The sequence below is a fragment of the Ornithodoros turicata genome, unplaced genomic scaffold, assembly GCF_037126465.1.
Source record: "Ornithodoros turicata isolate Travis unplaced genomic scaffold, ASM3712646v1 Chromosome32, whole genome shotgun sequence".
In the NCBI taxonomy this organism is placed as follows: domain Eukaryota; kingdom Metazoa; phylum Arthropoda; class Arachnida; order Ixodida; family Argasidae; genus Ornithodoros; species Ornithodoros turicata.
This window is the reverse complement of record NW_026999357.1, coordinates 1,316,643-1,329,623: the sequence shown is the minus strand read 5'-3', so window position 1 is coordinate 1,329,623 and position 12,981 is coordinate 1,316,643. Positions and strand designations below refer to the sequence as shown.

At 46.7% G+C, this 12,981-nt stretch overlaps 1 protein-coding gene across 1 annotated transcript in view; it reads right to left on the bottom strand.

Annotated features, from left to right (window-relative positions):
• LOC135373805 (uncharacterized) overlaps positions 1-12,981 on the bottom strand; it is a 30,691-nt gene that overhangs the window by 4,987 nt on the left and 12,723 nt on the right. The window contains exon 6 of the mRNA XM_064606872.1: positions 4,076-4,232. Within this exon, the coding sequence (XP_064462942.1) occupies positions 4,076-4,232 (157 nt within the window). The remainder of the gene's footprint in view (positions 1-4,075; positions 4,233-12,981) is intronic.

The following is a 12,981-nucleotide window of genomic DNA, read 5'->3' as shown; positions in this document are numbered from 1 at the left end:
TGTGATAATTCACGGTAATGTCTGTGTGTGGTGCCAGGTTTCCACCCCGACTCATGGGATTTTCGGTTAGCGATATTACGTTAGTACCACATAAGAGTGGCTTTCTTATAAATTATTGCCCCGGAAAGAAGTAGAAGGGCGGTGACTATCTGGTGCACGACAGTGACAGGACTCTGAGATATAGAGTAGACATAGACACACAGTTTTCTCTCACACAGCAAAAAGGTTAATTGACGACGAAACCCGTATATATTGAAAAACCTCCGAAGTGGGGGAAGACGAATAAGAGGGGTACTGCTTGCGCAATTGTCACGTGTTTTTTTTTTTTCTTTTGGGGGGTCCCCTCGAGCGGCCCTGTGTTTGCACAAAAGATATGTTCATGAATATCTGTCCATAACGCATCAGTATCCTCGTGTTGTATTACGTTGGTTGTAGTCTGTCAAACCAGTGTATGAGAAGTGTGCTCAGCCCCCTGCTCTTCAATGTCATCATGGCCTCTCTTCCTGCCCTGCTGCCCCACCACACGCGCCTCACGCTATATGCCGACGACATCTGCTTATGGACATCTGCCGCTCGCCGCGACACCATTCAGCATCGACTGCAGGGAGGCTTAAATATTATCGTCGCGTTTCTCGCCGACCGCGGTCTCTCCGTTTCACCCAGCAAGACTGTGGCCATGGTGTTCACTCGTCGATCATTCACGAGGTTCCCGCTCGACATTGAAGGTTCACCACTGCCATTTGTCCCGTACTGCAAGTACCTGGGCGTGGTACTCGACCGTGACCTTTCCTGGTCTCGCCACATTAAGGCTCTTACCACCAAGATCAACAGTTACGTGGCGGTTCTTCGTTGCCTCGCTGGTTTGCGATGGGGCCCATCCTTCTCTGACCTCCGCCGTGTCCACCAATCCCTCGTGCTGGGTTCTCTCCGGTATAGCCTTCCCATCCTGCACGGTATCAGCCGAAGCAGAAATCGAGATCTGCTCTTTAGCCAAGCCAGGAGCCTCCGCGTCTGCTTGGGAGTCCCTTCGACCACCGAGACATACTCTGTCCTAGCCGAGGCACGTGAACCGTCGATCGATGTTCTGCGGGACGGGGCAACCCTCAGTGTTCTCGCACGGTACCTTACGCGGCACCCTCTCCACTACCTTCGCCACGTCGACGAAGACTGCCCAGCCTCTGACTTCGGTCGTGCTCTCGGTCGCCTCAAAGGGTCCGTCCCTGCACAGTTCTCCCTGCCCTTGCACGCCCCTGCGATGTGGACGCTTGCAAGACCCGAGACCTGTGCCACTATTCCCGGCCTCCAGAGGAAGAACGATGTGCCTGTGACAGTAGCCCGCCAGCTCGCGCTCGAGCATCTCAGTTCGGCCTATCCTCTGAGCCGCGCCATCTATACTGATGGATCGGTAGCGAATGCGTCATCTGCAGCGGCCTACTACGTCTCGCAGGAAAACCGTGACCTCGCCCTCCGACTTCCCTACACAGTGTCCTCCACGGATGCGGAGCTGCTCGGACTGCTGGCCGCTCTGCGGTATATCGCTGAATCTGTGCCTGATGCGTGGGTCGTCCTCACAGACAGCAAGGCGTCTTTGGCGCTCCTGTCCACATACCACCCGAGTGTCGTGAGCGATCTGCGTACCATGGTACTTCAGGAGTACGCCCAACTCTCCTCGGTCGGCCACCGTATCTGCCTTCAGTGGGCACCCGGGCATACAGGGCTACACGGCAACACATGTGCTGACGCGGCTGCGAGACGCGCCGCGCTTGATGCGGCCACGCCGGTGCCCCTACTACCGCTCCCGGTGTCTGCGTGCCGCCTGCTGAAACGGCGTCTCTGCGGCGACGGCACCCGCCAGTTTCTTGTAGACGCTATCCGACCTAATGCGTTCCTGCAGTCCATCGACCCCTCACTGGAGTTTGTCATCGGCTGCCGCTGTACCCGCGAGGAGGAGACCCTTCTACATCGTCTCCGGCTGAACGTTGCCCTCACCCGTTCATTCCTGTTCAAAATGGGCCGCGTCTCATCTCCCACTTGCCCCTGCTGCGGTGTAGAAGACGATATTTCTCATCAGCTCCTCCACTGTCAGCGTCACCACCATCATCGGGCCGTGCTCTGGCAACATCTCTCAGAGCTTGGGTGCACGGACGGACGGACAGACGTTTCCCTCGCAACACTCCTTGGCCCTGTGCAGCGAGCTAACCAGTGGAGAGTCACAAAAGCGGTGCTCCGCTTTCTGCGTAACACGGGTCTCCTGGGCTCCCTGTGAGCCCTGTGTTTCTCTCTCGGCCCAGTGGGCAGTCACCACAGCGCTCCTCCTTCGAACCTTGTTAACGCCTTGTGATTGTGTGACTGTGTGTGTGACTTTTCAGTTTTAGTTTTGTGTTTTAGTTTGGTTTTTCTTTTCCTTTTCTTTTCTTCTTTTTCTTTCTTCTTTTCCTTTTCTTTTCTTCTTTTTCTTTCTTCTTTTCATTTCTTCTCCTTTCCTTTTCCCTTTGCTTTCTTTTCTTACTTTTCCTTTCTTCCCCTTTTCTCCTTCTTTCTTCCCCTTTTCTTTTCTTATTTTTCCTTTCGTCCCCTTTTCTTTCCTTCCCCTTCCCTTGCCTTTTTGTTTGGAATAGCAAGCCGACCTTCGTCTGGCTGACCTTTCCTTTCTTTTTCTTAATAAACATATTCCCCCCCCCCCAGTGTATGAGCTTTTGTTTCAGTACGCTAGAGCGAGGATCTTACGATCTAAATATGGGGACGTCACAGTGGAGGTAATCCCCCCTCGTCCCACGCTGGCCCATTGACCTCGCACGTAGAAGACTGAATGGATATTTTCTTCCCCCGTGCCCTCAATTCGCATGAACCTTTAACGCGTCAACCATAACCCTTTGAATATCATGCCAATGATCAGTACGGTTCCCAGAAAAACAGTCTCTGAACTCTTCCTGAGGAACTTTCTTTACTTCCTTGCCGGTAGATTGAATTTTCAGTCATTCTATATTTGGACTTCAAGATTGTGTTCTCGAGTGTTTTTTAAAGTTGAGCAAACTGTTTCCTTCAGTTTTACATGTCTTTACTGTAAATTAGCGCAAACCGCTTGTCTTATGTAACCATTTTCGTTGATTATGGTATCCCGTTTGTGCGTGGTTTGTGTTATTTAGGCTAGAAGGGACGGTGTCCGAATGACCATCTCCGTAAACACCAGCACTGAAAGAAGCCATGTTCCCACCGAGCTTGTCCTGCATGAAAGGTGAAAGATGAAAGTCACTGAAAGGGTTAGACAGCTGTAGGACTCGAACCCACACCTTCTGCATCTCTGTGACTGAAACAACCGTAGATCCCTTTTCTGTGAAACCCGTATTTTGTGCAAACAAAGGGCGCTTGTCGACCAATCTTCAAGAAAACTATTGAAACAACCATACGTCGTAAACGCGCAGAACACCTCGATTATTCCCCCGCTTCAGAAGTTTATGAATATACAGGGTGTTTCTTTTTAGCTCCAACGCATTTTCTTAACAGGGGGAGTTGGCTTAGGAAGCATTTAGTTTTTTCATTGGACTACTCGGCAGGGGTGCTACTAGGAAACCGTATTTTTTCCCAAATTAGGGGAATAATTAACATTGGCTCGAACATTGACAGTAACTTTGAGTACATTGCAATTGCTATATTAAAGCCTGATATCCTCGTGATCCGCAAGCACAAAAGCATCGTGAAGCACAAAAGTAATTTCAGCGTGTGCCACAGACCTAACTATTTCAGCTCTGCCGTCTGCTGAGGGCTTCGCTCTGTTTGAGAAAACTTTTGTTGCTGCGTGTTTATGTCTTCTCCGTTTCTCCGGTGTCGTATGTCTTGTTACAGTGCCTCCGGAAACGCTGAGGCCGGAAACTCTCACAGACATGCCCCCTCCCCCCCTCATTGCCGCTCGTGCTTCTCAGTTACTCGTTCATTCAAACATCAGCTATAGCGCAACGCACAGGAAATACTTTAGGAAGACGTACTCTAGCAGTGAGTGGAACGGGATGAGAGCAGCTTTCATCCACATATTCAATGTCATAATGCGGCAGCGCAACTTCAACGGGAAAGCGCTTACCAGCAACGTTTTTTGTGCAGCTTGTCTCGGCCCTGATCTCTCGGTTGCAGGTCTGCACGACGCTTTGGAGCTATGGTTCCATGTTCCTTTTTATATCTGTACTCGCAAATGAATTTGGCGTCGGGTAAGCTTTGCTTGCACTGTCGTGGAGGGACGCCTGAAAACGAAGTATGTGGTATAAGCAGAGTGCCCCAACAAACATTCGTCAGGAATTTAAGAAGGGACTTCTCCCTGGACTGTTCTCTGCCCCAAATACCAGTGGCCCTCTTAGACTTCCAATTGCTTCGGTTTCTAAATTTGTTTGAGGATTCTACAAAATTGGCTTAGTAGTATATAGAACGAAGTACTCAGAACAGGTGGGAGCTGGTGAATCAGGGGCCAACGCGAGGATATTTCGTGTCTGAAAATACCACTGCGTGGAGTCGCTCGTCCAGTGCCTCCCTGCCCATATAGTCCCTTTCTGGTCCCTGATCTCTCAAGCACATGCACATTCCTTCTCAGTCTTGGTACGTCAGACGTCAAGTATATTGGTCCGCGACGAGTATATATATCATCTCTTGGTGGTACATCGCAAACCAAAAGTGCTAAAACAGAAGACAATACAAACAGCATAGACAAGACGCGAGTGCTGCACACGAATGACACGCTTAGAATACCTGAAAAACTACATCTGTCTGCTCCAAGGCCCAAAGGGCGAAACTCGTGGGAACTTTTCTTCCCGCATGAAAACGCTACGTGCACATGGCGTCTATGTCAACCCCATAGCGCGCACAAAACGCATTGGACATCTCTAGGGCGAGCGACCTGGAGTGGGACGCGCTGCTGGTTCTTATATTCTTTACAACGCAAGTCCCACTCATGACGGATGTCTCACGGGCACGTCAAGAATTAGTATTTCCTCCTTGCCTTGTGTGACTGATGCAGTCATAACAGAAATCAATGATCGGAATGGGGAAACAACACTCTCGTTTCGGTGCCCCTATTCTCCCAGCCTAAGATACCTTTTGAGATCTAACTGCATTACTTTCGCTTGACCTGGTTGCGTTCGTCTCAGGTTGGCCAGTGTTTTTCTTCCCAGTTAGGGTAATGTGGGGCAAGATAATACACCGGACAATGTGCAACATTTTTTGCTCCACGCCGCCTCTCTCAGAGACGCGTTGCCCCATGCGCTTCAAACTTCCCTCATACGTGGCTCTGCATGTCCGCTTTATTGCACGCGAGAATTGTCCGGATTGGTATTTGCGTTGAAGAGAAAACGAACTCGTTTACTTTTGCCTGGAATGTAAAGACCGAGAAAAAAGGTGCGATTTTCTGTAGTACCTTTGCTTGTCGTCTGCGCATCAGCGTGTCGCAAGTTTATTCTGTCAATGTAAGTCCAAATCCTATTACTTTATTCATTCAACTAGATATATGCAAAATATGGGTACTCTCGGTTATCTGCTGTTTAACTGAAATATTAAAGCATCCGGTGGTGTCCACGGGGTAAGACATGACAACTCAACGTAATTTAGACGTAACGCAATTTTAATTTACTATTAGGTGGCCTTATGCTGGTTACTCAGACATTCCTCTCTTGCATACTGACTATAATTTTCCTGTGCCCTAGAATGTTTGCAGCAAAGGTGAAGTGCACTCAAAAGCGAGCCGCCAGCAACACATCAGACTGGCGGTGCCTCGTTTGCAAAGGACGGTGGAGGGAAATGGCACCAGGTTCTGTCTGGTTTTATCGCTCGTCATGTACGGGGTGTGTGTTCAAGTGGGCCGTGTAGGTGCTTGAATTAGATCTAATTTGTATAGTTCATTACAACGGCGTGTCTTATCTTGCCCCACGCTTTGTGTTTTTAAATTTCTTATTCTGTGTTTACTTTAGAACCTATTACGTCCGTTCTGATTTCTAGATCACAAGCTCAGTACATGTCAGAACGTGCCTATGGGTGTTTTTAGAGAAAATACACGAAACAAAAAATCTATATTCAGTTCCTAATTTCTGACTCATCTTGCAACACTACCTTAGTCCAATTTTTCTTGCCAGTCATGTTTAATTGTATGTGCAAGTTTGAGTCACGTGGTCGTCTCTCTAGTTATGCCTAGGCCAGGGTTTCTTTTCTTTATTTTTTTACATTATTCAGAGAAGACTTCCTGTGATCCCTGCACTAGATTCACTCTTTCGTCCATTATTGGACCCGTATGGAAAACCAGGATTACCAATACATGTCCAGTATGGGAGTGCAACCAGGCTTGATATTGGACCAATATGGTCTCCCCATATTGGCAAGCCCATTTTGCCCCAATATTTCCAATAATGTCAAAGGGAAGCCCGTGTAATAAGAAAGCATTCTCCGGTACAATGCCCACCACTGCTATTACTTCTCTCTTGTTTATGTTTTTTTTTTTTTATTTCTTCGGATCTTATTGATCCACGTTGTATAGCATTACAAAAAGAACACTGCATCGCCATAAAAACGAAGAACATGTGCTATGCCCAACTTGCTGAAGGACCCAGGCAGTCCCATGGAACTGCCAATGCCAAACACCCCTCAGCAGTCTTCTTTGGGATCCCAACAGTGTATGGACCAACAATTTCTAACTCCCTTCTAGAGTACAAAGGAGCGGAACACTTTCGTGATGGTGACAGGCATACACATCAGCGACACACACCGCCTGCAGTAACTTGAAAGCACCTAGCGTTAATGAAGAGACACCCCTTCCTATCAAACATTGTGTTTTCTACTTGACCTGCCGCAATTCCGTATCATTACAGGAACCAGCGACATTTTAGCCCGAATCAAACGTCCGAACAGAGTCTGTGTTGCGCATGCGCATTAGTTGTAGGACGCGTGATTTCGCTCAAACGCCCACGCTGTCAGTCGGTTCGACGGATTGGCATTGGTATCACGAAGAAAAATGGTGGCTGTTTGCAGCAAGTGGAAAATTTGGTTGTTGAGTTTCAGTGCATCTTACAGTGGCATTGCCACATATATGGACTCTCACGAAAGATCTGTATGCTCTGCGGGAAGCTGTTAGAATTGGGCATTTCACGTTTCACAGCGTACTGAATTGGGCATTTCACGTGCTTCAACGTCCAATCTTGCCGTGCTGCTTGGGCATTTGGTACAACACAGGTACGTACCATTTCCTGCATTTTCAGTCAAATGAGTTGCACATGGGCAATGCGGGGTCCATATTGTCAGGATTTTCCCTATATTGTCTCAAACTTTACAAAATTGGCCCATATTGACAGGGCTAAGGCAGTATGAGGAAAATCATGGTGAAACTGGTCCCATATTGTACCTGCATTGCCAATGACTAGCCAATATGCTGGTCCAATATTGTGTCGTGCGTGGACATAATCGCTAAAACACTCCATGCAAGACCCCGTAAAGGACATAACTGCAACAAATAAGACTGAGAAGTTCCCCTGTATCGAAAGTTGTAGCTGTCGTAAGAAATGAGCATCGCTGTAGCCGACTTTCTTACATTATTCAATATGGCAGCTCCCATTGTCCTGACAGGCCGATAGACCACTGACAGTCAAGCTACTAATGTTTTATGCCATCTGACTCGCTGCACTCGAAATATTGTAATATTGCTTCAGGATTCACTTAAATATGGTTCGGGACGATACGCCAAACCCATAAAACTTCACTAAAACTGATCAGCGCCCAGAGGCTTAAGGTGTGAACGCCCTAGCGTGTAAAGATTCAGCATTGCGTGAAGCTCGCGTCCTATAGAAGGCCACGTGCTATTCGCCAGTACCTAGGCATCCATAAACGACTGGGAGCGTCACAGGTGGACGCCCCTTTCTGTATATCTGCCCGATATCGCGTGTCGGCAGTTTAAAAACTTTTCCTAGTCCTGACGGAATTCTCTAATGGCATGGAGTGTTGCGATAGAGAAAAGAACTCGGGATTGCAATGCGGAAGTTCGATTTTCGATGGACCTACAGGATGTCTCAACCAAAAGCAGTAACAAACACATATGTTGTGTTAGTCTTGAGTTAATACCCCAAGCCATTCCTCACTTCAATGTTGCTTGTGTGAGAAAATAAAGTAAACTTAGACATCTCACCCCTTAAACCTTTTTAATCGCGACAGCGAACAACACTCGCATTCTCCAAATCACGGAATACAAGTTATACGTATAGTTTTTGTGCTACCTGCATTCACTTCCACTTTGATGCCAATGCATCAAAGGAGATGGACACTGCCACCCTAAGTAAGCTTTTGCGCCTTCAGTTCTGGAGAGCGCTTTTCTTTCTTTACATTTCTCTTTACTTCTTGGAATGGTGCGCGCATTGTATATTTTCGAAATTCTGGAAACAAAAAGGAAAAAGACAGAAATTAACACATTTTCATTGTGTACTATTTTTTTTAATTGTTGTGGTGCTCCCATCAAGCCATCTGTCCTAATGGTTCCATCAGACCGCTAGACCATTGGTCCTATTGGAGATGTCCAATGTTACAATAGGCCTATTGGTCTAATGGTTCCATTAGGACTGGCCCTGATGGATTTTCGATCGGGAATGGACTCGATGGCGTGAGGATTTCTTTCAACTGGACGAGGCACATTTTAGTAGTTTCGCCCGCCAAAAAGCGCTGTTTACAATGTTTGTGAGGACTTGTGACAGTAATTCACACCGTCTTGGCAGCTACGGGCGTTCTAATGAACATCTAAGGCTATGCCTATATTATTAGATTCCTATAGTAGTTTTTGAATTCTTTCTTCTTAGAGTATGTTGTGGCATAGTGTTGATGTTGTTTTGAATGTGAAGAGCAAAGCACTCGGCACATTTCTTGAGGTAGATTCTCTTGAATAGTTAACATTCGTCTGCAATATTGTTCAAGCTGACTACAAAAACGTTTTACCACACTGCAAATTTATTTCAAGTGCGCAGTTTGTGAAGCCTGACAGTAACGGCTGCGTGTTGTACTTCGATGCTTGAAACAGAAACGTACGTAGAAGTAATCAAATAAGTGTTAATGCTGAGGAGAAAGGGCAGCCTACTCCTCCGTCTAATACTACTGATGCCACTACATCTTCCCCTTCCGGCCTCGGACCCCCATATGCGCTACAACTGAGCAAACACTACTTCGTGTCATACTTAAAGGGAGAGTCGCATCGACCTCAGATCGATTCCGAAACCACAGTGAAATGGGATTCCCCGTGCTTCACTGACCATGACTCCGAAAGTCTCATTCCGATCGACGGAATACTTTTTGCATAATTCGTGTGTAAGCGACGCTACAGCAGACGACGGATGCGGTCGTCAAGCGGAACTCTCTGCTGATAATCTTTAGCAACGTCACAAGGAATCTGACCAATAAGAACGCGGCGAGCCAGAGGAGTCCCCGCGGCTTGCAGCTTGCATGAGCAAGGTCAGGGAGACGAAGGCGAAGGCACATACGGAGATGGCGGACTCGGAACGCGGTAGTGGCGAATCGTGCTGTTCAAATGCCTTTAGTAATAGCTCCCGTGACGAATATACATGCTTGATGACGGCCCATATTCGACGGACCCGCTTCTTCTGCAAGTCGCTGGTGATGTACGTGCCGCAGCTGCGTTAGCGCAACAGAACGAGCCTCAGGACCACTGCTTTAGGTACGTTCCTGATCGGAGTGCTCAATACTTAACCCCGTGGCATTCACACTACGATGCAGGAAACAATCCAAGTGTTTGTGCGGCGTCTGTGCTCCCCAGGAACCGGATGAGTGCCTAATGCAGCAGTGCTGGTGAAGTGGCAGAGTTGTGCAATGACGGCACGCACCACACGCACGCATCACACTTTGTTCCCAGCTCTCTGTCATCGGCCAGAACTTCTGGTGGTGTATCCACCGCAGTATTGCAGCGGCGATCACAGACTTCGCCTACTGTGCCCACGATAGATAGGCACGTCGAGCAATCCTTATTTTCGTAGTTGTCGTCGTTGTTTGCACACACGACGAATGCCCCATGAAAGTTACGAAGGCTCTAACCAACTGTGCAACTCAAGGGCCGTGTTAGAATTAGAATGATTGTCAGGAAATTACTGTGCTACGTGTTTAGGAAAGTGTCCTTTCTTTTTACAGCTACGTCAGGTTCACTGCTTATTGTGTGTTTACAAGCTGAGTTTGGAGATTCCTTGGACCGAGAAACAGACGACAGATACCTGGGTGCGTCGTCCACATGATTCGCCAACGTTTTTCCATCCTGGTCCCATCAGGACTATCATCTTTAGTGTGCCTCATTTCCTGTTCACATCTACACCATAATAGACTTGCGTAGTTTCCAATTGAGAAGTGTGAAACAGAATCAGTGTTACCACAGTAATCCCGAGAAGTGCAAAGGAATAGGCAGGAGCAATAAGTGACAGTTATACTTTTAATGGTAGTGTAATGCTTCTTATCGTTGGCTGTATTAGAGCATGTGAGGGATATAACAGTCAAATAATTTCAGGTAACGTTTCATAACTCACTAATGGCACACTTATACCTCATTATCATAGTAAGTGATACATCTGTCTGGGAATGTCCACAATTTGTCATTCCCACGGAAGATTGTTCTGCCTTGATACAGCAAAACAAATTTTGATACCTGCCATTGATCCATTTTTTTTAGCACCACTGTTTTGAAAACAGCTTTCAAGACTAACTTCAGAGATCCTTGGCAGAGCATTACCTATTGTCTATGTATTATAATAATTATTATAATGACGGGCAATAAGTTACGCAAATGTGAATAAATCTTTGTGTTGACTGAGTGTTGTCCATTCAAGAGCCATTGCAGAAGTCCACATCCAACTCTTCACGCACAGATATTTATTATTTGCTATGGACAGACAGTTATCAGCGTGCACCACACTGGCAATGTCCCTTGGGATCTGAAGCGGGGACTCACAAAAATAAAAAATAAAATAAACAGTTTCGTAAATACTTCAATTGCAATGAAAACGGGACGGTTGAACAGTAAATTGGACGGTTTCATTATAACAGTGATACACAGCAAAAAACTCGATGTGTTGGGGGAGATCTGGATCGATCTCTGGGCACAACAAAGTGTAAAATTTTGGAAGGGTTAGTGCATCCTGAAATGACCTTCATGCCTCAGACCCCACTACTCGAATAATGCACCTCCCTTTTACAGTAAGAGGCCTCTTACTATCTACGGCATATCCTGTCAAAGCTCACAGGACAGCAAATTTGGCCAATGCTTATGTGACAGTGCCTCGTAGAACATGCAGCTTTTCTGTTGAATTCACACTACATCTCTGGTAGCCCCTTTAATGTCTGGAGGTAGGTGCATCATTTCACATTTAACCAGCAATAATGTATAGCATTGCAAAAAAGGAAACAAGGGCTTAATCTCAACGCTGCATCAGCATCATTCATCATCTCACAATAACGTTGTTGTTGTCAGCCTCTGCATAAAGATTTGGGTGGACCTGAAACTGACTTTTTTTTCTTTTCATTTCCTGTTTTCAAGTTATTTTGTCTTGGCATGTAGCTGTGAGATGTCAGTAGAAGCCATGAGGTCATTCTCTCTACTTCTTGAACTTGGATGAAGCAAGCACTGTTCTGGAAGATCCTAATTTGTCAGAGGCGTCGTAAAGGCATTAGTGTAAAAACCAGGTCTCTCAGCAAAATTGCCGTGCACACACGTACATTGTTTGATGCCGTTTCATGGATGGATGGGACTTGGATCACCAGCACCTGGTCCTTCTATAACACAGAACGTCAAAAGTGCACCTCAAGTTGGCTACGACAACCGCAAAAACCGCCGCCCTACAGCACACAAACAGTTCACAAACAGAGAGATAAAAGGAAACTGGGAAGTGGTTTATGGCGCTTATGTTACGAACAGAGGTACTGTTTGTATATAGTGCCTGTTTCTAACACCAGCACACGAACAGCGTCAGTTCTTCCTTTTAGTGATCGGGGTTCATAGTTTGCGAATTGTTCTGTGTCCAAAAATTGTAAACACATTATATATATAGTATTTAAGTAATATACGTACCACTTGCGCTTGACCCTGTAGAGCTGCCTGCAGCTGTAATACACATGAAAACCAATCATGTCTACCACATTCCACAAAAGTCACAGGTTCAGTAATAGGGAAAGTTTCATGATAACGCGTCCGACAACCAGAAAAGCCAACACGTTCATATGAATGACATCATGTTCTTTTACTTGTTTATTGTATTTTATTTATCTAGTTATTAATCATAGGGTAGGGGATACCTTACGTTGTACCGATTTCGTCTTTTGCTGCTAAGTTACTCACGCGCAAGAGTGACAGATCCGATTGGGAAACTACATAGACATTGTGACTTACTGTCGAAGTTGCTGGCTCGCTTTGTTCGTGGAACACTGTCGGAACGGCGTCAAGTTTCAATTCGTCCCTGTTTTGTGTCAATCCAAGTTGCAGTTGCACGATGATCTCATCCAGGTACACATTATCGGCGAAATGCGAGGAGCATACACGGACACCATGAACACTCCTTGCTTCATCTGGATACCCGCTAGTGATGTAGCTGCTTCCAACTTTCGCTTCGTCTGGGGTCTGGCTGTAGCTGTATCCTTGGCGTGCGAAATCAAACATCGAGGTTTTCGAAGGAAGTTTTCCTGGAGTCAGGAACGCTGCGTCCGTTTCCAAACGACATCTCACGCGAAAGATGGAAGCGTAGAGATAGTGTCCGCGTCACTAGAAAGTGTCACATGTGAATACGGGCGACGTGCCGGAAAAAAACAAAGCAGCCCCAGACTTGGTGGCAGACGACAGCGTCCTTCACAGCGGATTAGCTAGATTCCACCTTGCGTCACGCGATGTTCTTGGCGCTGGCGCTGGCGCTTTCGAGGATCAAAACGAAACCGGATCTTTAAAATTCGATTCCTCAGCGCCCGGTCCGTTTTGGAAGGAGAAAATTTGGCAAA